This window comes from Chenopodium quinoa, unplaced genomic scaffold (genome assembly GCF_001683475.1).
Source record: "Chenopodium quinoa cultivar QQ74 unplaced genomic scaffold, ASM168347v1, whole genome shotgun sequence".
NCBI lineage: Eukaryota > Viridiplantae > Streptophyta > Magnoliopsida > Caryophyllales > Amaranthaceae > Chenopodium > Chenopodium quinoa.
The window spans coordinates 1,306,938-1,332,429 of NW_018743791.1; the positions used below are offsets into that span (position 1 = coordinate 1,306,938).

A 25,492-nucleotide genomic window follows, 5' to 3' on the forward strand; every position below is an offset into this window, starting at 1 on the left:
TTCCATCTCCTTCCCCGATTTTTGGTTGAAATTTCTAGGGTTTTGGGGGCGAAATTATCAGTTATTTTCAATCATTATTTGCTCGATTCAGGGTATTATACGGGGGTTTGGGTCTATTTCTACTCGAAAAGGGGGGTTTTAGGTCAATTTTGCTCGAAAATAGGGGGGTCTGGGTCAATCTTTACTCGAAAATGGGAGGATTTGACTCGATTTTTACTCGAAAATGGGGGGTTTTGGCTCGGATTTGCTCAAACATGGGGAAGTTTTGGTCTAGATTTGCTGGGTTTTTGGTTAGCGGTTGATTTTGGGGTCGAATTTGTTGGTTTTGGGTCAAATTGGTCGAGGCTTTGCCGTTAAATTCATTGAGGTTTTACTGGGTTGGTCGTCCGGAGGTGGGGGAGGTTGGACGCCGACAGGGGAAGGAGGTGGCTAAATGGGTGGGGGGAGGAGGTCGCTGGGGTGGAAGATGCGGTGGCTGGAGGTGCAGCGGGGAGGAGGAAAGAGAAAGGAAGAAGCAAGAATGAGAAAGGAAGAAGAAATTATTGGTTGGGGGTAGTTGTGTCTTTTTGCAGTCCAATAGCTAAACTATGGTTAAGGAATTAATAATGTAATACCCCGTATTTTTATACACATTTTTAATTTAAATAAGTATTTCTTAAAGTATATAAATAAGTTGAAATGAATTAATTATGGTGTTTTATTAATTTAAAAAGAATTTTTTTAATTAAAAGTTTATTTTTAATTATTTAACAATCTTGAAAATATTTTATTTCATGATTTTACTTTGGGGCATATTATTTTATAAAAAGATAATTTTTAAAGTCAATGGTATTTAAGAAAGTCAAAATACTAGTTTGAATAGGAAATGGATCATTAAGGATAATAAAGGAATTTTAAGTAGAAGGGTTATTGAGAGAGGGTATAAATACTCATAATATGTGCAAAATTAAACTTTGCCCAATGTGGAGAAAACCCAAAGGTAAACTCTCTATCTCTATCTCTCTCTCCTCTTATTTTCTTTCCCCTTAATTTTTCCCCTTCCCCTTTATTTTTGTTTTTAATTTTTTTCACACACCACCACCACACACACCACGGTGGCCGGCTGCCACCACCACCACAATCGGTTGCCGCCGCTAGCACAGGCCAGCAGCAGCAGCAGCCGTGGGAGGTGGCGCCAGCCACCCCCCCTTTCCCCCTTGTGCTTGCGTGTGTTTTGTATTAAAAAAAATAAAAAATTCCTTTTTGATTTTTAATTAAATCCACCCTTAATCTAATTATTGTTTTTAGGTTTTGTGATGATTTTTATGATGTTTGATTTGAAGTATGATGTATATAAATTTTCAGATTTGGTTTTGAATTAAAAAGCCCCAAATTACAAACCCTGGGTTTCTAAGTTTATGAATATTGATGGAAATTGTTTATGGGTGATTTAAATTATTGAAATAGGTGTTTTAAAACACAATTACAACAATTAAAATGTTTTAATAAAGCTGGAATTTTTGTATATAAGCAACAATTAAGTTTCTTGAAAGGATTTTTGACTACCCATTAATTGGGAATAAAAGTAAGGGTTTTAAATTAAATTTCAACTTATTTTAGAGGGTTTATGAGTGATTTAAAGAGTGTATATATTGCTGGAAATTTATACTGAATAGGTATTAATATAATGCCTCTTTGTAATTTTGGATTATAGGAGATTTCCAAGTGAGTGATTTTATTTAGTCGTGGCGATTTTGAGATCATATTCAAGATACGCTCGCGTACTTAGGGTCTGTTCACATTTACTTAATTTCAGTTCAGTTCAGTTCAGCTCTTAATTTTCCTCTCTAATAAAATATTCATTTCAGCTCAATTCAGTTCAGTTCAGTTTAGCTCCAATCAGTTCAGTTCAGCTTAGTTCAGTAAATGTGAACAGGCCCTTAGTAATTATTTAAGTATATAGAAGTATGTTAGGCTTTGTTTAATTAATTACAAGGTAGTATCATGATAGGTATTGGTTGCAATTGTTGATTGGATTAATGTTGGTGATTTAATTGCGAAGTATGAATTAATTATTGTGATATGATGATTGGAATTAATTATATTGGCATGTTGAATATTGTAACACCCCCAAATCTCCCTCTACGGAAATACCAGTATAATACGTATAATTATACCGTAGAGATAGACTTGAGCGTGTTACCGCCGCGTGATTACGCAAGGCTACCAAACTTACTAAATAAACCAATACTTTGCAGCGGAAACTTCAATACTCTTTAATAAATACTTATAAAAATAGTAACATTGTTATGAGTACTCAAATAAAGACGAGACCAACATTCCTAAACTAGATGAAACAAATCTCTGGACTCCCATATGCTCATTCATGACTCCACCTGAAAATAGTCAACATTGCTTACCATTACGGTAAACAGGGCGAACCAAAACAAATAAGAAATGCGGATTAGCAAAATATGCTAAGTACGATAAGTGCAAGATAATGTAAACTCAATTTATTTACAAATAAATCAAATAGTAGTAACTCGTGTCTCGGGAAGAAAAGTTGCTTAATAAACATTTAAATCATTAAAAGTCAATATAAAATCATAAATAAAATAATGTACTTTTACGACCCTATTAATGGCCCTAGTCAAAAAAACCAAGTGTGCCAATTGTGGAAAGCAGTCAAACAAATACACAAATGCCTATCCCAAAACCCAATGAAAGGAATAAAATTTCACCAAGAAAACCAATTAGGACTAGCCTTAGAAAACAAAAAATCTCAGTAGTCCCAAACCCTTCCTCATAGTTTGCTAACACTTCATCTAGGAAAAAACCACCACCAAGAGCACTAATTAGGACCAGCCCCAGAAACAAAAAAAACTCCAATTCTGCCCAAACCTTTCTCACAGTCTGCCAACCCACCAAATAGGAGTAAGAAAACAACATTGAACAACAAATCAAGTAACCTATACCAGAAAAGGCTTGACAAGATTAGGTCTAGACTTGAACATCTAAGTACACCTAATGATGTTGGTGACAGTGTTCCTGATTTTGGTGGAGTTGGAGAGTATGCAGATGAGTTGGAAAAAGATGGAGTTGGAGATAATTTAGATGATTTGAGAGCTACAGGTCAGTCATGTGAGTACATACATGTAGACGATTGGTATGACACTTGAGGGTTATAACTCTAAGAGTGATCATGATTTTGCAATTAATGATGAGGATGGTGGTGATGTTGAGTATAAGGATTGTGATTGGGTTGTTAGTGAGGGTGAAATTGACCTAAGTCCAGCTGAATCTCTAGAGGACAGTGATGACAGCTGTGATGATGATTACCAACAGGAGCAGAGCAGTTCTAGTGATGAAGAACATGTGCAGTCAGCTATCAATTTGAAAAAAGAAAGAAAATTCCAAGTAACACTCAAGAGACTGGGAGTTCCAGGGCAAAAGAGTTGTTAAGTATACCATTATCAGATGGATGGAAAAGTGAGTATGAGGATGAAGATGAAGATTTAATCCCTAACTCAGATGTTGAAGACAGTGATGGTGAATTGTAACACCCCCAAATCTCCCTTTACGAAAATACCATTATAATACGTATAATTATACCGTAGATATGGACTTAGGAGTGTTACCGCCGCGTGATTACGCAAGGTCAAAATACTTAACTCAATAACAAAACTTGCAGCGGAAACTTCAATACTCTTTTATTAATACTTATAAAAATAGTAACATTGTTACGAGTATTCAAATAAAGACGAGACCAACATTCCTAAACTAGATGAAGCAAATCCCTGGACTCCCATATGCTCATTCATGACTCCACCTGAAAATAGTCAACACTGCTTACCATTACGATAAATAGGGCGAACCAAAACAAATAAGAAATACGGATTAGCAAAATATGCTAAGTACGATAAGTGCAAGATAATGTAAACTCAATTTATTTGCAAACATTTTTTAAAATCAATTCCAATAAATTCCAAACTCATTATTCCAAAACCGATTCCAATTATTCAATATTCAAAATAATAGTTAATAAAAACAATTCCATTATTAAGAACCAATTTCTTTTAATCCAATTCCTCACCCAAGTGTGCACACCCCCAAGCTAGTCTCCTTATATTACAAGGCTATTCTTGATAAAAGACCCGGTCATTCAAAGTCCAAGGCCTTATCAATAAACCAAATCCGAATATCTTAGCTAATTAATTAGGGAAATTCGGCCCTTTTAAGTTAAATAAGAAAATACAATTTTATTTAATTAGAATATCCGAATAATCTGATTTTTAAAATAAAATAAATGGATAATAAATCTTATCCAAAATCCAAAAATAATAATTGATTTTTAAAATACTTTTGGCGCCAAAATTCAATTATCATTTTGGCTCCAAAATCCAAATAGTAAAATAAATTACTAAAATACCCTTTTTAAGATAATACTAACTAATTAGAAATACGTTTAAAAAATACGGGGTATTACAAATATGAGTTACACTTTTATTATTGTCATGATTGAGAGCATGTTTAATTAAACTAAATGTTTAATTTGGTTTGGAATATAAAAAAGGAATTTTATTGTAGTTTATATATTTTTTATTGATGCTTTAAGCATGGGAATTAAGTTATCAAGTGTCATAGTACACTTGAATAAATTATTGTTGCAGTGCCTATGTGCACTTAAGGTGTTTCTAACACTGAGGGATAGGATTTGCGGCGCATTATGCGTTTAAGGTGTCTTTGACACCGAGGTGGTTTAAAAAGGATTCAACATTTAAATTATATGGTCACTAATTATTCAAGAGTTAAATGGGTATGTTTGATTGCTTGAATGATTTATTGTGATTGATTGTGTTACGATTTAAGAGTCATCACCAAGTCTAAAAATATGTAAACAACGTAAAGTGAAAGAGATTACGCACCACAACTATGGGAACGTATATACCTTGAGTATGAACATATGAGGGGAGTTATGCGACTTTATATTTGACCATAACTTCTACTAGGAGTACAGGACGCTGCATTTTCCTTTTTATTTATTTTACGCGCAGGACGCCAGTCACTTCATGTGGCATTTGCCTACCCAATTAGCTCCCGGTGCAGTTTACCTCAATTTATTTGGGGCAGGGATTTGGTTGGAAACCCGTTCGATGCATAATCAAATTAAATGGATGTTGGTATTTGTCTAGTTAGGTGTTGAATGTCTTGTATGCTTGTTTACAAGTGTAGCAAGGTAGGTTGTGTGATGATAGGATAGAAGCATGTTAGTGTGTCTTATTACACTTATGTACTCAGCATTGCTAATTGTGTGTTTGTATGTTTGTTTGGCCTTATTTTTACCTTGACTCTACGACGACCCATTTCTAATGGTGAGTAGTGGGGACGAGTAGAGAGAAGCTTTTCAGGTGGTGAAACATTTTCATGATGGGTATGAGTAAAGAGCGAATCATGTTTAGTTTTTATAGGAATATGATGTGTTTTAATTGCTTTGAATATTATCTATTTTACTATGCTCATGAGACTAACGTAAAGGTTTTCAGTATTGTTTGGTTTTAAGGGCCTACAGTGGTTCCAAGTTGTAGGCTGACTTTGTTTAATTTTGGTTTGATTTTACTTACGTTTGGTTTGACTTTAAGTTGACTTGTTAATTTGAATGGTTTTAAAGTTAATCTTCCGCTGTGTGTCTTTGATAATTGCCTTAATCGTTTTTACGGTGGCGGTAATGTCTTAGTTTTTCCTATTTTGTATTTTAAAAAGGCAAAACAGGTATTTTAAAGAAAAGGAATTTCTAGGGTGTTATAAATAATTTTATACATTTTTCAAAAGTATATTTGATGCTTATATGTAACCCTAAGAGCTATGAATAACATTACCCTTACAAAATTTCATGAACTTTTTGGAGTAGTTATAGCTTATGATTGGATTTCTTACATCGATCCTAGGCAAGGAGGAATTGCAATGAAAAAGAATTCTAAAAAAAAAATAAAAATAAATAATCATGTTTATTGTATAATTAATGATATTTTTTTTTGTAATTTTTTAAAATTTTGACCATTTAACACTACTTGGTACACTCAGACGAAGGAGTATGAGAATTTATGTGTTGCAATTATTTAGATTTAGCGCATAACATACATTGATTTTAGTCTAATTAAGGATCTGTTCTCTTCAGCTTTATTTTAGTTCAGTTTAGTTCATTTCAGCTCCAATCACTTTATTTCAGTTCAATTTAGCTCTTAATTTCTTTTTCTAATAAACAATTCATTTCAACTCTATTTAGCTCCAATCATTTCACCTCAGCTCCAATCAGTTCAATAAATCAGAACAGATCCTAAATGTTCAATCTTCTCCTTGTCAACATCAATTCAACCAAAAGAGGAAATAAAATCGAATATTTCATTAAATCTACCAAATGATAACTACATCACATATCCCATTTTTCTTGATTTCTATTTCCCTCAAAAGTCTAGGTGGATTCATCGTCATCAACCTCATCAATTAGAATTTTATATTTTCACCCAAAACTAAATTAAACAAAAACTTTGAATCTGAACCATCTGATTTCCTGTCAACGCTTCATAACCGCACGATTTTCTTCCAAAATTGCTTTGATCACTGGTCTCTTTACTAATTTCATAATTTCATTTCAACAACCAAAAAAAAATAAAAATATTTATTTAAGAAATTCAGACACTAACTTCGTTTCGTCGTTCTTCAATTCTCTCTCCTCAAAAATCAGTCAAGATGCTTCAATTCTCACTTCAACGAGGTAATTTTAAGCATTTTATCCCTTTAATTTTAATTCTTTTATTTTGTTCGATTGATTTTGTTCAAGTTTTTAGTCTAATTTCATATTTAGTTTGGATTATTATCGTGTAAATCAATTTGTTGATGATTTAATTCAATTTTTATTTTCCTCAAAAATGTTAGCGAAAAACATGAAATTGTTGCGACCTCAATTGTTTGCTCTCAAGTATTCGACTGCAACTAAAGCATCTAGTCAGCATCCCAAACCTTCGGTAATTTCTATGTTTTTTTTTTATATTTAATTTAATTCTTTTTTTTTTAAATTTTTTTTTTTAATTTTTTAAATTGAAATTTTGGAGGAAATTAGTTAAGTCACTGTTTCATTGCTTGAAGATTCTTATTTATTGAAGCTGGAATCGTTTTAGTGAGGTTTAGTCGAGGGGAAGATCATAAGTGTGTATACTGTAAAATCTATTTACGACGTTTCTTAAAAGAACATATTTCCTCAGTTCTTTAAGTATTGCAATGTTGTGACTTTCATGCTTATTTATCAATGTACAACTTTGATCACGAATATTTTTACTTATCAATCGGTAAAAATTGATTCTCCAGAGTTAATGTCTTGAAAATATATGTTAGGACTAATGCAAAAACAATTTATGAAATAACAAATGTTTTTGTATACTCATAAATTATGACAATGAATTAATTTATGGTCAAAATTAATACTTGTATATGAAAAGTGTAAAAGTCAGAACGTTGCAATATTAAAGGATGAAGTACGTAAGTGTTAAAATTGTAATCTCATACACAATGTGAGAAATATTGCAAAACAAGTTGATGAAGATATTGATCTTGCACAATATTTTACAAATTGTAAAACTTGGTACTGTAATTTCTTGGTTGAACTTGAATGAAGCAGTAGACTTGTTTACTTTTATTGATAAGTAAACTTATTGTAAAGAAGATGATTATAATTTGACTTTCTTATAAGTCTATGGGATTGTTCCTATATATAGCAGTAGGATGGGAACTCTATAATTCTCAATTTCCATCATGTGTGTTGATTTTTCGAGGAAAAAGTCATCCCTCCATAGTTTTGATCAAAATTGTATTAATAGAAGAATGACAATTAAATGACAACACATACTGTGTTTGAGGGTAGGGGACACAGGGGGTTGGGGGGTGCTAAGCCGCTAAGGAGTAATGTTTATTTTCTGCTCAGAATTACTCTTGTAGATCACAAATCGTGCGTTGCTGACTTACCATTTTGTATCATAATATCTGTGTTAGAGGACTCCTTTACTGATTGGAGGCAAGTTTGTTGAGTCCCAAGCAGCTGAATCAATTGATGTTCTAAATCCGGTAATCTCTTAACTTCTTTCTTTGTTTCTCTTGTTGCTTTTTTTTTAAAAAAATGTGTTATTCTTGTGCTTTCCTTTTGTTTTCTTGGTGCTGTTTAGCCAGTTTAGAAACTTATTATACCTCATATTCTATCACCCCCCCCTTCTGTGGTCAGGCAACTCAAGAAGTTGTCTCTCAAGTTCCATTGACAACAAAAGAGGAGTTCAAAGCTGCAGTATCTGCAGCGAAACATGCTTTTCCGTCATGGAGAAACACACCTGTTACAACTCGTCAGCGCATAATGTTCAAGTTACAAGAACTTATCAGGAGAGATATGGTGAATATCAAGGATTATTCTTTCCCCTTTATCTTATCATTATATAATTTTTTTTTTTTATCGAGTTCCTCTTCTAAACTGTTGTACTCATATTTCAGGATAAGCTCGCCTTGAATATTACCACTGAACAAGGAAAAACACTTAAAGATGCCCAAGGCGATGTTTTTCGTGGATTAGGTTGGTAATTTGATTTCGACTTGTTTATCGCCTGGTATAAGCCACTACTTAGTATTTTAATATTTGAATCTCAAAAACTTTCTTTAGAGGTGGTGGAACATGTATGCGGCATGGGGACTCTTCAAATGGGAGAATATGTTTCCAATGTTTCACATGGTATTGATACTTACAGCATTAGAGAACCTCTTGGTGTTTGTGCTGGCATATGTCCCTTTAACTTTCCTGCAATGGTCCCTTTATGGGTAAGAAATAATTTAGTATCCAATTTTGTTACATAAAACTATTTATAGATGGATTTTGTTTACTGTAGGAAGTAGAGCTCTTATTTCATATAATCCTCCTTTTGACATATAGCCTATGTACAATATACATTTTTATTTGATTGTTAACCAGAGACATTTTGGCAATCTATAGAAAGTAAATTTATTTTTTCTAGAATAACAATGTTGAGGGAAGCTTACTATATGCCCTTTTTTTAAAAAAAATAAAAATAAAATAAAAAAATTAAAAGAAAAATAAAAAAAATTAAAATGTTTTGAAATATACTTGTATTTTGATGAAATGGTTGTTCAATCTTCAATTCTTCATATTGAAGAACCTCCGAGTGCGTCCTTTTAGTAATTGATCATTATGTATGTAATCTGCTGCTCTTTGTTTACTAGAGCTGCATAATAAAAAGTAAATTTTTTTAAAAATTGGTTTTCAATATGCTGCAAGTTGTAGCACAAAGGGGTAACATATTGGTTTTTGTTTGGGCCTTTTGGGTTGGGAAGTGATCCAGCCTTCATGAATAGAATGCCGTGGAAATCCTTGTATGATCATTGTAGTTAAATGACTTATATCTATAGGTTCAGTAACATAATAGCAAATTCCAGGAAATGGGTTGACATACAACTTCCTTGTAATACTTTTACATATTAATTTAGTTCATTATTTCCATTTTTTGAAGTTTCTTGTCTAGAGAAATTGAGTTTTCCACAATCTTTCTAAGATGTGTTTTTGTAGTTAGCTGCCTCATAAGTCCATATGAGTCTGTCAAGGAGAGAAACATTGTTTTGTGTCTGTCAAGGAGAGAAACATTGTTTTTCAACATGCTAATAATGTGATACTTTTCTCAGATGCTTCCAGTGGCCATCACTTCTGGCAATACCTTCATTTTAAAACCATCAGAAAAAGACCCAGGTGATAGTTCTGTTTTTTCTACCATTCATGTAGAATTCTGAATTATTTTCCTTGTTATTATTTGTATTATGTGGTGCAATACTTCAAATTTTAGTCACTTCTGTCATAATGCTGTATATCTTTAAATGTCTTCTTTTTACAATAAGTGCATTGGAATAAATTTAAAGAAGTTGTTTATTTTTGTCAACTTGTGTGAACATTTTACAAAATTTGATGAATTTTCCGAACATCAGTTGAAGCATTCTTTGTATCTACTTTCCCGTTTCTGTTTCAGAAATGTACCAAACTTGAATTTTCATGTGCGCCCCTGGGATGCTTTATGAATTCTATTGTGATTCAGTTTCCTTCCTACACATCTATGTTAATTCTTTTGACTCTCTTGTATAGATGTTTCATGCTTTTAGTGCATGAGGACCCGCTTAACTCCTGGTTTTATTTTTCTTTATAGGGGCTTCTGTTATGCTAGCCGAGTTGGCTATGGAAGCAGGTTTACCTGATGGTGTCTTAAATATTGTTCATGGAACTCATGTATGTCTTTTTTATTTTACTTCCATGAAATATATTTAGTTGTTTATGCTAGCCGAGTTGGCTATGGAAGCAGGTTTTCTATCTATTTGGTTGTTTTCATGAAGCTTCCGTGAAATATATTTCTCTGCATCTATATTTATTTGTTTCCTTTTTTTAATTTCTTTTTTCTGGGGTGGAGAGAAGGCAGTGGGATAGGGACACTTTCCTTTCCAGTGTTGCTAATTGATGTGCTTCACACTTTGCTCCCACCATTGTTAATGTAACTTATTGTGCTTTGATACAGGACATTGTCAATTCTGTATGTGATGATGACGATATTCGAGCCATATCATTTGTTGGTTCTAATAATGTAAGTATATTTTTTACTTTTTAAAATTTTGGTTCTAATAATAATTATTTTTTTTGGTTCTTTTAATCTTATAAAATTTTGATGGCTTGTTTTTCTCTGAAGGCTGGCATGCATATTTATGGAAGAGCATCAGCTAAAGGAAAGCGCGTTCAGGTATATACAAATCACTTGATCCATGCAGGAATCTAATTATCTGCCTAATTGTTTTTTTAATAGCTAACTGACTTCTGCTTCTGTATTGACCAGTCTAACATGGGTGCCAAGAATCATGCCATTGTCTTGCCTGATGCAAATATTGATGCAACCACAAATGCACTTATTGCTGCTGGATTTGGTGCTGCGGGTCAGAGGTGCATGGCTTTATCCACTGTGGTCTTCGTTGGAGACTTAAAGACATGGTACATTAATGCTAACCTTATTCTATATGGTTTTCGTATCCCAGTCAAATCATCCTAATCTCATAGTTTAAAGACATATGTATTTGGGCTAAAGGTCAATTGCATTAGGTCTCTAGATATTGTACCAAATACCTTTTACTGCATGTGTTGTGCTTGTTTTTTGGATCTGTTGGAAGTACTGTTTCTGCATTTGTTTTGGTTTAATGCCACATGACCTGTCTATGAAGTTCATAGGTTTTCATTATAACACTGCTAGAGACTGGGTCAGAAAATAGAGCAAGCTAAGAGAAACAGAGGGAAAATAGCAGGCCAAAGATAGATTGTATTGCAAGTCAGTGAAACCTCAACACAACTCCTTTCTTTTGAGAGGAAAGGATGCTCTCCCAAGGAATGAATTCCACAAAAATGTTCTAGATACATTCCCTCTACACAAACCTTCCTTAAATACCCAAAAATAACTACCAAGCAGAAATAACAAATTCATCACACAAAACAAGGACTAACAAACTTATTCCCTTAATTACTGATTTACCCCTTCCTGTAACTAATTCCCAGCTCAACATTCCAGCTCACTCTCTCTTATCCAAACCTTGTTTGGGCTTCCTCCTTGCATAAGTGATTCGCACCTTCGGACTGGGCTGATCTCTTGCAATACCTCCCACCCAAAAAAGCACCTTGTCCTCAAGGTGGAAATGAGGAAAACGAGCAGCTATTTCATCATGGTCTTCCCAGGTAGCCTTAAAGTCTTGTAACCCTTTCCACTTAATCAGAACTTCAGTGGCAGCCTGAGAACTCCTCGCTCCCAGCACAGAATCAGGCTCCACCTCCAACACTAAGTCAGCAGAGAGCTGGCAGGCAGAGGGGTAGGCAGCTGTCCAGGTCCCATGGCTTTTTTTAGCTGTGAAATGTGGAAAACAGGGTGTATTTTGGCAGAAGCAGGGAGCTGCAGCCTGTATGCCACCTTCCCCACACGCTCCAATACTTGATAAGGGCCATAAAATCGAGGAGATAGCTTCTCAGATTGCCTTCTGACCACAGAGTGCTGTCTGTAGGGCTGTAACTTGAGATAGACCAAGTCCCCAACCTCAAATTCACCTCCCTTCTAGACTTGTTCTCATATTGGCGCATGTAAACCTGAGCTTGCACCAAGTGATACTTCAAATCATCCAGAATTGCATCCCTCTCTTGCAGCTGATCCTCTAAGGATGAGATAGCAGTATCCCGGCCAAGTGAGGAGAGTCTCTGAAGGGAGTGCAATGAGTTGCGGTGTGAAAAGCGGTGTTGTACCAATATTCTTCCCAATGCAACCAGCTTGCCCAACTAGAAGGTTTCCCATTCACAAAACAACACAAATAGGACTCTACCCCCTTGTTGACCACCTCAGTTTGCCCATCCGAGGATGGTAAGCTGTACTTCTACGAAGACTAGTGCCCTGCAACCTGAACAGTTCCTTCCAAAAAAGACTTAGAAAATTTTTGTCCCGATCCGACACTATAGAAGAAGGTACCCCATGCAACCTCACAACTTCTTTCACCTATCCACAACCCTCAGAATAGTGTCCCATCCAAATGACTTAGGAAGGCCCTCCACAAAGTCCATGGAGATATCTTCCCAAACCTTTTCGGGGATAGGAAGGGGTTGAAGAAACCTTTGTTCTGTTGGCATATGTGACAACTTTGAACATATTTTGTCACATCCTTGCGCATCCCTACCCAATACCACTCACTAGCAAGCCTTTGGTATGTTTTGAAGTCCCCGGCATGGGCCCCAACTGGAGAATCATGATATTCCTTAAGCAACTTGGTGGTGGGATCACCATGCTTGGGAATGACCACTCTATTCCTGGACCTCAAAACACCATTTTCTAGGGTGAACCCTTTAGGAACCTGTTCACCAGCTTAGATTTGAGAAATTAGCTGCTATAAGGTGTGGTCCTTCTTTATGAAAGAGAGAATAAACTGCCATTTGGACCCCACAAGAAGCCACCAATGGAGCACACTCAACTTGAACACCATGCTGCCTAGATAGAGCATCTGCTACTCTATTAGTGGGCCCCGGTTTATAGCGAATGTCAAAAGAATACTCCAAGAGTTTGCTCACCCATTTTTGGTAAGCTTGTCCCACCTCCTTTTGCTCCAACAAGTACTTGAGGCTATGTTGGTCAGTACGAACCACAAATTGCCTCCCTAACAAGTAGTACCGCCACTTCTCAATAGCCAAGACAATAGCCATGCGTTCTTTCTCATATATAGGCTTTGAACGAGCTCTCAAACCCAAGATCTTGCTGAAATATGCAATTGGGTGGTTGTTTTATAAAAGGATAGCTCCCAACCCATGCCCCGAGGCATCGATTTCCACTATGAAGGGTAATGTGAAATTAGGGGCTGCTAGAATAGGGGCTCTAACCATGGTTGCCTTGAGTGCCTCGAAAGCAGAGGTGGCCTCATCAGACCACCCTAAGCAATCCTTGCGCAATTGATCAGTTAAGCAATGAGCGCATACCCCTGAGTAAACTTTCTGTAGTACCCTGTAAGACCAAGAAAGCCTCTCAGTTCTTTGATGGAGGTTGGAACAGGCCAATCCACCATAGCCTGCACCTTGGAGGCATCCACCTCCATCCCTGCTGCCGAAATCACATGCCCCAAATAGGCCACCCGAGTTTTTCCCACTTCACACTTTTTAAAATTAGCATACAATTGATGAGCAGCCAATGTTTCTAAGACTTGCCTGAGGTGACCTTGGTGAGACTCTTCACATAGACTGTACACCAAGGTGTCGTCAAAGAAAACCAAGACAAACTTGCGTAAGAAGGGACGGAACACTTCGTTCATTAGAGACTGAAAAGTTGTAGGGGCATTTGTGAGACCGAAGGGCATGATAAGGAATTCATAATGACCTTCGTGAGTCCTAAATGCTGTCTTATGCACATCCTCTTTTCGGACCCTAATCTGGTGATATCCAGATTTTAAATCGAGTTTTGTGAAGATAGTAGACCCGCACAATTCATCCAATAATTCATCAATCTTGGGAATGGGGAACTTATCAGGTATTGTATCTTTATTTAGAGCTCTGTAATCTACACAAAAACGCTAACTACCATCTTTCTTTTTAACCAACAAAACAGGGCTAGAATAGGCACTAGTGGAAGTCTGAATGATACCTGCCCGTAGCATATTTGTCACTAGCTTCTCAATCTCATCTTTCTAAGATTGTGGATAGCGATAAGGGCGTACACTGATGGGGTTTGCACCATGCTTTAGAGTGATGGAGTACTCTATCTGCCGCCCCTTGGTGGTAAGCCCTCGGGCATGTGAAACACTTGCTGAAATTCCTCAATTAAAGGCTGAAAAAAGGCAGGTACAGTAGGTGGTTCCTCCACTATCCGTTCCATGTTGTTGCACTCGAGTAAGAACCCCTGTCCTTCCTTCTACAGAGACTTGAACATGACCTTCAAGGAGATACAAGTCCTGCCTAGGTGGGGATCACCGAATCCCCCCCCCACCTGAAATTTGAGCGTCTGAGTCTTCCAATTGGTCATGGTGGTGCCTAGCTTCTCCAACCACTGAACTCCCAGAATTAAGTCCGAATTTCCCAGGAACTCTTCGACTATGGTGATTCACTGGACCTCCAATACTACCCCCTTGCACACACCACTCCCATGCACAGTCTCTCCTATTCCCAGCGTTACCCCAAAGCTCCCCGCCTCGGTCACCGGCACCTGGAGATGTTGTGCGGTAAAAGAGGAGATGAAGTTATGGGTTGCTCCTGGGTCTACCATGACCACCACGTCTGTCTCCTTGATCGATCCTACCACCCTCATTGTTTTAGGGCTGGTAATCCCCATGACAGAGCACAGTGCCACCGCAGAATTGCAAATGGGGTCGAGGTCTGGAGGGCTAGGGGCAGGAATTTGGGTTTCGACCGCTGATAACTCGCCGGAGCCTTCCCAATCCTCGTCGTCGTCGTCCACTGTTAACAGGACACTCAACTCTTGGCGGCGACAACGGTGGTTGAGGTTCCACTTCTCGTCGCACCGGAAGCAAAGACCCTGCTCCCTTTTTTGCTGCAACTCTTTCTCGGACAACCGCCTTATCTCACCAGAATTTTTGTGGGTTGGGATGTTTTTGTAGTTCAGGTTTGTGTTTTGGTTTAGGGTATTTTGGATTTGGTTGGTAGGGTGGGTTGTTTTGGTTTGGGTTGGATAGGGGGTACGGTAGCTAAGTGGGCTAGTAGTGGATTTGGGTCGTGGGCTGAGTTTTAACTTCTCTTCAACCCGTAAGGCCAGCTCCATGGCCCTATCCAAAGTGATCGAATCCAGCAAACGACCTTCGACTCGAATATCATCACTTAACCCGTTTATAAATTGCCCTTTAGCAATTGCTTCAGGAACTCCTTCAATCGGGGCCAAAAGTTCGATGAACTTACGCCGGTAATCCGCCACTGAGCCCGTCTGTTGGTGCGCCAGCTCATGGAGTGTGCTGGTGGCTGTGGTCCTGAAACGGCGAAGCAACAGCTGCTTCAAGGCATCCCAAGTAAGCAAATGGTGGCGTCGGTGCTCCCACTACGTCACCATCAAGCGCCACCACAGCCGCCTCGAGCTGGTCCTCCTCCGACAAGCAGTAGAAATGGAAGAAACGCTCGGCGCGTAGGATCCACCCATTCGGATTCGTGCCATCAAAAATTGGTAAATCGAGCTTCCTCAACTTCCAATTTGATTGACCACCCTGAAAACCACCGTCTCCATAATCAAGTTGATTTTGCGCGGAGAACGGGTTGTCCCATTGGCCGCCGTTGGTTTCACGATGGCCTGGCAATCACCACGGAAGAATGAACCTCCGTGCGAATAGCATTGATGTCAGTTTTGACAGCCGCTAGAGCAGTAGCTATCTCCTGAGCTACTCTTGCCGGAATCCCAGCGAGCTCCTGCTCCATCAGATCCATGCGTTGCGCATTGGTGAGGCGTGCCATTGTCTTCTCCGTCTCTGATCGTCACCGCTCTGATACCAATTTGCTAGAGACTGGGTCAGAAAACAGAGCAAGCTAAGAGAAACAGAGGGAAAATAGCAGGCCGAAGATAGATTGTATTGCAAGTCAGTGAAACCTCAACACAACTCCTTTCTTTTGAGAGGAAAGGATGCTCTCCCAAGGAATGAATTCCACAAAAATGTTCTAGATACATTCCCTCTACACAAACCTTCCTTAAATACCCAAAAATAACTACCAAGCAGAAATAACAAATTCATCACACAAAACAAGGACTAACAAACTTATTCCCTTAATTACTGATTTACCCCTTCCTGTAACTAACTCCCAGCTCAACATTCCAGCTCACTCTCTCTTATCCAAACCTTGTTTGGGCTTCCTCCTTGCATAAGTGAAACGCACCTTCGGACTGGGCTGATCTCTTGCAAACACCTCCTAGCAGCGTTACTTTCACTCACAAGTCACAAGTTAATGAGTTATTAATCTTTCCAAAACTTGCTTCATTGTTTGCCAGAAATAATATGCTGGTTAGTGATTCAGTGAAATCTTTAAAAGAAATCTGTCATGCAGTTTGGAATATGCTTTCTTATTATGAAATTTTTTATTTAATCAATCATATCTTAATTTTTTTAGGGAAAACAAGTTGGTCAAGGCTGCCAAAGCACTAAAAGTGAATGTGGGAACAGCACCTGATGCTGACCTTGGTCCAGTCATAAGCAAGCAGGTATTGATCCTATTCTGTAGTTGCAGCCTGTTGCACCTGTTATAGAGTTAGCCCTGAATGTAGATTGTCTGGAATTTAATAAACATAAGAAACCCTTGTTTTGAAGAATTTCTGTTGTATGCTATTACGTTGCCCATGCTGTGCAGAAGCTTAAAATACTTGGTTTAGTAAAACATCTCATTTGATCATCAGACAAAGTTATTCAATTTTCTAATGTTTAGAATTTGTCCTGCTTGGCCTCTTTTAGGGCTTAAACTAAGCCTTAGAAAATTCCTTCAGATTAGTTTAGTTAGATCGGACATAAAGAATTATGGAAAGATGCCAAAGATCCAATGACTTCAAAACAAAGATCGTCAGAATATTAATGCTTGCATTCCATTATCACGGAGCAGGGTCCAAATCAGTTTCAGTTTTTTTTTTTTTTTTTTTTTCTGTTTATTGTCGAAATATTCAGGGATTATGACCATTATCATTCTCCTTTTCACTATGCATACATCTGTATTTTATTTGCATTTTAAAATATTCTTCTTACGTTAGTTGATTTCATATTGACAGGCAAAGGAACGAATATGCAACTTAATCCAAAGCGGGGTTCAATCTGGAGGAAGACTAGTACTAGATGGAAGAAATATTGTGGTATGTGTTGGGTTTCTTTAGTTTAATTGGCTTCTATAAATTTGTATCCCACTTTTGTGCTTCACAGTTTGTTGGTTTAAATTCGTGATTAGTCTAGGCTTGGCTTATTTGTTATAATGGAAACAATTGATGCTTTAATGAAAATGATCACAAATAAGGTGGTTATAGGCTAATAGGTACCTTAAGGTCATCAAAGAACATCATGTATATAGTAGTATTCCATGCATATTGCTGCCAATATCTTTGTTAGTCCACGTCAATCCAACATTGTAGAGATTGTTGCATCTTTGATAAGGTGCAAAACTTCTGTTGGTTACTTATCTTGTTTTTTGAGCTATTTGAAGTATGTTATTCCTAATGCTAATTAGTTTTATTTCTTCTGCCTGGTTTTTTTCGGGACAGGTTCCTGGATATGAGAATGGAAATTTTGTAGGTCCTACTATCCTCTCTGATGTCACAGCTGAAATGGAGTGTTATAAGGTACTCTTTATCAGCACTCGTTATTTCTTCTACTTTAGGAAGGAATTTTTTCTTCTTGTCTAAAGCAGCATTGTTGAGTTTGTGTTCGCATAACCTTTCTGTTTTGTATGAACAGGAAGAGATTTTTGGACCAGTACTTCTTTGCATGCAGGTATAGTAGTTTTTTCTATATCATTTCTGATTTATGTTGAAGCTTCTCCGTTTTAGACTCATTCTTATGATCCTATCACGATTTTTTTTTAATCAGGCTGACAGTTTGGAAGAAGCCATAAGCATTGTTAACAAAAACCAGTAATTACTTCATATATCCCTTAATTCCTGTTGTCACCTATAATCTTATTTTATCTAGTCACTTGACAATGATCAATTTTCTACCACAGGTATGGAAATGGAGCATCCATTTTTACCTCATCAGGAGCCGCTGCAAGGAAATTCCAAACTGAAATTGAGGCTGGGCAGGTAATCAAACTAATCTCTAGCAGAACTCTGATTATATTTTAGTACTCTAGGTTTTGGTGAGAGCCTACTATAAACTGGACTGGCGGACTGTATTCACTTTGGTCGTGATTCTATATCTTTCACGACTCAGTCTCATCTTCACTTTGATTTTTCTGTTTTCCCGCTAACAACAATAGGAACCAAATTTTGTTTTACATTTCTTGAATTTTTGCTGCTTGACCTTCATATTGATCGTAGTGAACTTCCTGTGAATTTTGTAAATCAGGTTGGCATTAACGTTCCAATTCCTGTTCCTCTTCCATTCTTCTCATTTACCGGCAGCAAGGCATCATTTGCAGGCGACCTCAATTTCTATGGTAAGTTGCCGCATCAATGCTCTTGTTATTGCATCTTTTTATGAATTTGTACTCTTGACCGATTCAATTCCAAAAAAGACTGAATTCCATCCAACTGTTTGCTTAGTGTTAATACATGAAATCCTTGTGAAATTCAGGAAAAGCTGGAGTTCAGTTTTATACCCAGCTGAAGACAGTGACTCAGCAATGGAAAGATTTACCAAGTGGTCTCTCTCTAGCTATGCCAACTTCACAAAAGGCATAATGAACTTTTCTTGAATAACATTATGTAAAACATTTCAAGAATTTAATGCAAAAGCCCTTTCTGTTATCTTATTGCAATTTGTTTATCTAGTCATTTATACACCATATTTTTGCAAATTTGTCGTCTGCATACCAACATTATTCATTCACCATCCATCCAAACGTCCACTAAAGCAGATTTCTTTTTTTCAAAATTATACGCAACACATGTCGTGTTTATCAATTACCACGGTTTGAGTTATTACGCTCTTGGCCCTATCATTTGCGCACACAGGCCAAGCACTTGGCAAGATTCGAGCCTTAAATCTCTAAAATATTATGGTTTGTGACATTTTGAGTAAATCTCTTACTGTACCTGTGGCCTGTGGGAAGTGGTAGGTTCGGTTCAAACAATGAACAATCTATTGACTCATTAAAAGATTGAAATATAGTGTTTGAAATATTTCTTTTATATTTTCCTAACTTAGCTGTTGTTCTCCAATGGAAATTTTACCTTTACCTCCATAATCACTGATATATAGGTGGCTAATTGGCTATATTTGTTTAAAATTGATTTTAGGCGGAAATCAATGAGAAATTAAAGATTTAGGTTATGATGTTTGATATATTGGGACACTTTTTTCCAAAAATATTTCACAAAGAAAATGAAGGGAATTTTTTTACTTTACCAAACTTTTGCTAAGATTTATTCATATTTTCGCTATATTTGTTTCAATTCTTTTATAGAGAATCAAAAAATTTCCCTACTTCATATTTCATATATCCTTCTTTTGTTACCAATTTTGAATTTCAGCATTTTCCCACTCATAAACCCTAAATATACTCATTTCTTAAATTCTTTTACTTATTATAAAAGCAAGCATTATTATTACGGAGTACTTCGATTTATTATTGAGTAAAATAGAGTTTAAGCATTTAGCAAACTAAGCAAAAAAAAAATGCAGCAATCAGGATGTGATTTATGGATGGTGTTACAATTAATAACTTCATTTTCCTCTAAAACAAACATTCATCAAAGTATAGCCTCCAAATCTAAACCCAAATCCAAAATCAAATCTAATACCTCTACTTCAAATCCTAGTGCTACAACAGACATTTCGTCTCCGAATCCACTAGGACCGCCACCATCACCATCATCGTCACCACCATTGCCAACACTATTTATTCCGAAGAAGGGTACGACTACGACATCGTTGCCTACTAATAATCATTCACAAAATTCCTTCACTTATACTCCTCCAACTACCCCTAAGTCTAGGTATGTGTCTGAGTTCCCTTGGTCATACCCACTACCACATTCGTCATCACCATCATCGTTGTCATCGCTACCAACATCATCTCCACTATCGTCGAAGGTTACGACAACAACAACGACAGACGACAATGACAACAACGGATGTTCGTAGGAAGTCGTTATGGCATGCCATGAAGACTAGTTGCATGGCTTGTTTTAAGCACAACAAACAAAGAACATGTAATAAAATTGGACATAATGATGATAATAGTCATGATTTGAGTCTTTGTGAGGAAATGAGAGAGCAAAAAGTGAAAGAGGCTATCCTGTATTGTAAATATACTTGTAAAATAGTTGAAACTTGAGATGTCTTAGCAGCTATTAGGGTTTTGACTTTTTTTTTAAATAGAAATTTAGGGTTTTCATTTTACTTTTCTTTAATCTTTATTCTCTATTACTATTAATTTTAATCAGTTTGTTTATTTATGTGAATAAATGCATAATTATTGGTGATATATAATTAATTTATCAGCTCAGGACATTGTAAGGCTACTCTGTAATTGAATTATTTATTGATTCTTTTTTTTTTCTTTTTTTTTTTTGGTGCTTTATTATACACACCATAGAATCATAGATGATATGAATATTTTCTTATTTATTATTAGATATTATGAGTAGTGTAAAATTATTTGGAAAATGATTTGTAGTATCATTTCAATTTTACTTTTAATACCTACAAAATATACTAAGTTGTGCACCCATTATTTTTTTTTTGGCTCAATTAATGATTAAATGAGTAATTGTTATCAGAATTAGCAAAATGCCTTCCATGTACCTTGCCCTTGAGTGCAAATAACTATCCATAACTTAAAGACTCTAATGTTTCAACTAGATAATACTGAACCATAAAAATGACACATATCATTCGTCCTACAAATTCTCACCAAATTAAAAATTTAGGAATTTGAAAATCAATAATATTTACTATAGAGTATGTACTCGTATTTGTTAAGCCGTTGAGGAGTGTATTAATTGCTTAACTCGTGCACTTGGTGCATATGACATGGAAGGAAAAAAAAAAAAAAAAAAGGGGAAATGGGACACATGTTGCAACTCATTAGGAATCCAGCAAATACTAAACTGGTGGGCTTGAATTTAATGCTTAAATTTAGAAGTTATGCATCAACTTCTCATGATTAAAGTATAAAACTGATATGTTTATATTTCACTCTTCTATAGACAGTTCTATTAAACATTCTCAAGGTTTTTCTAATTTTCTTGTAAATTAAGGCATGTATAGGATTATTATATATTATGGCCTTAAATTTGGGAAAATTTTCAACCTTAAATTAAGGCTTAAATTGGTAAAATTACTAAATTCTAGTACGTAGTATTTTCTATTTAAATTTTTGGTGTAAATTAAACTTGCAATATTCAAACTCTTAGAGTTAGAAATTAGAAAAGACCAACCCTACAAGCCAACCACACAATTTAGAGACAAATTTTGTTGGAGTTAATAATTTACTAACAAATTTGGTTGACAAAAAATTAAGTGATTCACCATTCACATCTAACAGCATTATTGTTGCTAATAGATTGATATTTAGACGTTATAAATTGAAGATGATGAGTTGCTTGCTCTACTAATTGACTAAATGGAGTATATATGTTTTCATTCATAAAAGAAAGCAAAGTACAAAGGGTTACATGGAATTTGAAAACTTTTGAGTTGAAAGCTTCATTTTAATATAATGCTTACAAAAGCAACTCTATTACTTCATTTTTGTTGTTCTTTGGTGACTTTAATTTTATTATTTTGTCTCACAAAAAAGTTTTCAAAATGAACAAACTAACAAATAAATAATTACGTGTCAATTTGAAAGGTAAAATAAAATTAAAAAAAAAAAATTACTACATATTAAAGTACTTCTCCAAAGTTGTTATCTTTTATAAAAAAAAAAAAATTAAACATTCAATTAAATTATGAACGTTATAGATAGAATATGGAGATCCGAACTTGTGATATATCAACATATCAGACATATAATCATTCTATTTTTATCAATTAATCTTTACACAAGCCTAATAGTCTTTGTCAATGTTTCATGAATACTCAGTACTATAAATATATAAAATGTCACATAATCACAATCATTAATCCTAACGATCATATTCAATAATATGCAATAATCCTACATGATTGTTCTCAATAACATGACACGTGGCTCCCATATTATGGTCATCTCTTCCAAGACCATTATTTAAACGAAGAAACAGATTACTACAGAAATATAATTACCTTTTCTGATTGGCCAGTAAGTTCAAAGATTCTTTTGTTTTTAGCCTGGCATTTTTAAACTTTGCTAAATTTAATAATTCATATGATTTATTTCGTATGACATACTGTACATTTGTAACATTATTGGCCAGATGATTACGATAAGGTGCATTATTCTTTTTTTTTTTTTTTTTAATGTAAATCTTATGATAACGTAAAGATAATAATTTAGTATAAAGTAGACATTCCAATATAAAGGATTTTCAATCTTTATATTTGTCGATTAGATGATTTAATTGAACAAGCCAAATAGAGTTATGTGATTCCATCACAAGATTCACAACATTTCAAATTACGTTGAATTAATTGAAATCCCCTCTTCTCCCTAAGAAGAAATTTTTTTCCATTTTAATTTGTCGAATTAATGTTAATAATGCATGTTATATAATTGCTATCTTTATTTAATAGTAAGGTGCACTTGTATTCAAATTAACTTGGACCGTTTGAAAAATTGAAACAACGAACGAAGATCGTGTAAGTACAATAATTCACAAGGTTGACAATTACAGAATTAGTTCATCAAGCACATGACAAGACTTCTATGAGATTGCAATCAACCGGTAGATTGTATGATGTTTCTTTATTTTTGTATAGCTCCTCATGATAAAATAAAGAGGACTATTTCCCCGTAATAGCAAAGGATTTACTTTAACGTGTTGAATTAGGGTAGTTATCAACGAGTACAATTTATTTTCAATGAAAAAAATATATGATATTTTAAAGATAAATGCATCTGGTACCCACACGATTCCTCCAGCTATTATAATTTTGTTTGATATTGGTGGTACGTATGTAGTAGGTGATGATTTTCAAACGTGGGTCTTGGATATACCATCATTTTGAGGCCTCAATAGTTTACTTATCAATCATATGAAAGGTACTAATCCATGTACAATCTACCCTAATAAAGTAATCCTACTGCAACAACATTAAATATTTGGGCATGAAATCACATTGATCCAAAATTATTTAGACATTAATTAAGAAATTATTTCGAAGGGAGGAAAGTTTGGATAAAGAAGGTGAGACAAACGTGGAAAATTATTAAAGGTAATTAAATAATGAGGGACCCAAAATTTATAGGTACTAGTTGTGAAAAAGGGGTGTGGCCCTTGGGCTACCCACATTTTGTGGAGAGGGAGGACCTATATGGTAAACCATATATCACACACACGCGCGCCGAACCGAGCCGGGCTGGGTCGGGTTTGGGTTTGGGTTATTAAACAAACTTAATTTTTGTTACCGGTTTGATTAATATTCAGTTACAAAACGTTTTACTGTTTTGGTTTAAATTTTTCCGTTACATTGCTTGATTCTCGTTGTTGTTTTACTGCTAAACGTTGCACCGTTACACTGATTTAATGCCTTGATTCTTGCTTAACGGATACACTAATTGCAGTAAACGTTGCTAATATTTCTCCCGTTTTCATGCTTAAGCTGTTACGTATCTTTACCTATAAAAGGACGGTTCCAGCTTTGTTTTTATATACACGAAAAAATACAGAAAACCACTTTGCAAAATATATTTTCTCTTCCTCTCAAAACAGTCGAGCAGTTTCTTTCTGATTTTCTAGTGTTCCGTTGTCCGGTGGTTCGGTGCAAAACCGCCGGTATTTTATACTTGTGAAAGACTGTTTTATCCTGGGGGCATCCGGTTTGGTACGAGCTGCTTGCACAAGTTTGAGGCAGTGCCGCGAATGTTCTAAAGAGAGCGATATAGTCCGCGACTCAGTCTTATTCTCGGTAACATTGTTCTTACTATTTTATTTGTGCAATTCCGTTTATAACAATTTTAGAACAATCGTTTCTGCCTTCGTGAACACTATGTCTACCGAAGAAATGACTATGTCTGCTGACCTTAACAAGCCCTTTCGTTTTGAGGGCGCTCACTTTAAAAGATGGAAACAGAAAATGCAATTTTTCTTAACTGTCAAAAAGGTTAATTCTGCCTTAACAGCCCCTCGGCCATTTATTCCTGATAATGCTCCTGAAGATGAATTAGCTTACTTGAATAGTGAAATCGAAACCTGGAATGAAACTGATTTCATGTGCAAAAACTATATACTTAATGGTCTGTCTGATAACCTCTATGACTATTATAATCTGGAAAATACTGCTAAGGATTTGTGGGATGCCCTACAAAAAAAGTATGATACTGAAGAAGCAGGTGCCAAAAAGTATGCTGTCAGTAGGTACCTAAAATTCCAGATGACTGATGATAAGTCCGTGGAAGTGCAGTCTCACGACCTTCAGAAAATTGCCCATGAGATAATTTCCGAAGGTATGGCCCTTGATGAACAATTTCAAATTGCTGTTATTATTGACAAGCTGCCTCCTTCCTGGAAAGATTTCAAAAATAATCTCAGGCATAAGACTAAGGAATTCTCCTTAGAGAGTTTGATCACTCGGCTACGTATAGAAGAAGAATCCAGAAAACAGGATCTAAAGGAAGAGATTTTACAAATCTCTGCTAATAATGCTCCTAGGCGATCTGCTGCAGTACTTAAACCTGCTGGTAAGAATTTCAAACCTCAGAACCGGAAGAATAACTTCAATAAACCGAATGTTCAAAAGAACAATGGAAGACAACAGTCTCAACCCCCTAAGAATGGTACTGGTCAATTTCTGTGCTATCGGTGTGGAAAACCAGGCCATATGGCACGAAAGTGCAGGAACATGCCTAACCCTGTGCCTGCGCAGGCTAGCATGATTGAAGAGCCTTTTGTGGCTATGATTACTGAGATCAACCTTACTGGTGGATCAGATGGGTGGTGGATAGACACTGGTGCCACACGCCATGTCTGTTATGATCGTCGAATGTTTAAAACATACACTGAAAAGACCGATGATAAGAAAGTATTGTTGGGTGATTCCCATTCCACTAACATTGCTGGTGTTGGAAATGTTGAGTTGAAGTTTACTTCTGGCAGGAATCTCATTCTGAAAGATGTGTTACACACTCCGGAAATGAGGAAGAATTTAGTTTCTGGTTTTT

At 35.9% G+C, this 25,492-nt stretch overlaps 1 protein-coding gene across 1 annotated transcript; it reads left to right on the top strand.

Moving 5' to 3' along the window:
* The first annotated feature begins 6,466 nt into the window (after positions 1-6,466).
* LOC110685083 (methylmalonate-semialdehyde dehydrogenase [acylating], mitochondrial-like) lies at positions 6,467-19,003 on the top strand. Its single transcript, XM_021861547.1, has 19 exons — positions 6,467-6,751; positions 6,913-7,001; positions 8,023-8,094; positions 8,249-8,410; positions 8,509-8,587; positions 8,675-8,829; positions 9,706-9,769; positions 10,218-10,297; positions 10,581-10,646; positions 10,749-10,799; positions 10,893-11,044; positions 16,661-16,751; positions 17,307-17,387; positions 17,790-17,867; positions 17,983-18,018; positions 18,115-18,158; positions 18,248-18,326; positions 18,592-18,682; positions 18,820-19,003. Exons 1-19 carry the CDS (start codon positions 6,727-6,729, stop codon positions 18,924-18,926), a joined length of 1,602 nt encoding a protein of 533 aa, XP_021717239.1. The 5' UTR covers positions 6,467-6,726; the 3' UTR covers positions 18,927-19,003.
* The last annotated feature ends 6,489 nt before the right edge of the window (positions 19,004-25,492 follow it).

Coding starts and splice junctions, on each gene's coding strand:
- LOC110685083 (XM_021861547.1), top strand. CDS start 6,727: ATGCTTCAATTCTCACTTCAACGAG. Junction 8,411..8,508: donor AACTTATCAGGAGAGATATG/GTGAATATCAAG, acceptor CTCATATTTCAG/GATAAGCTCGCCTTGAATAT. Junction 8,830..9,705: donor CTGCAATGGTCCCTTTATGG/GTAAGAAATAAT, acceptor TACTTTTCTCAG/ATGCTTCCAGTGGCCATCAC.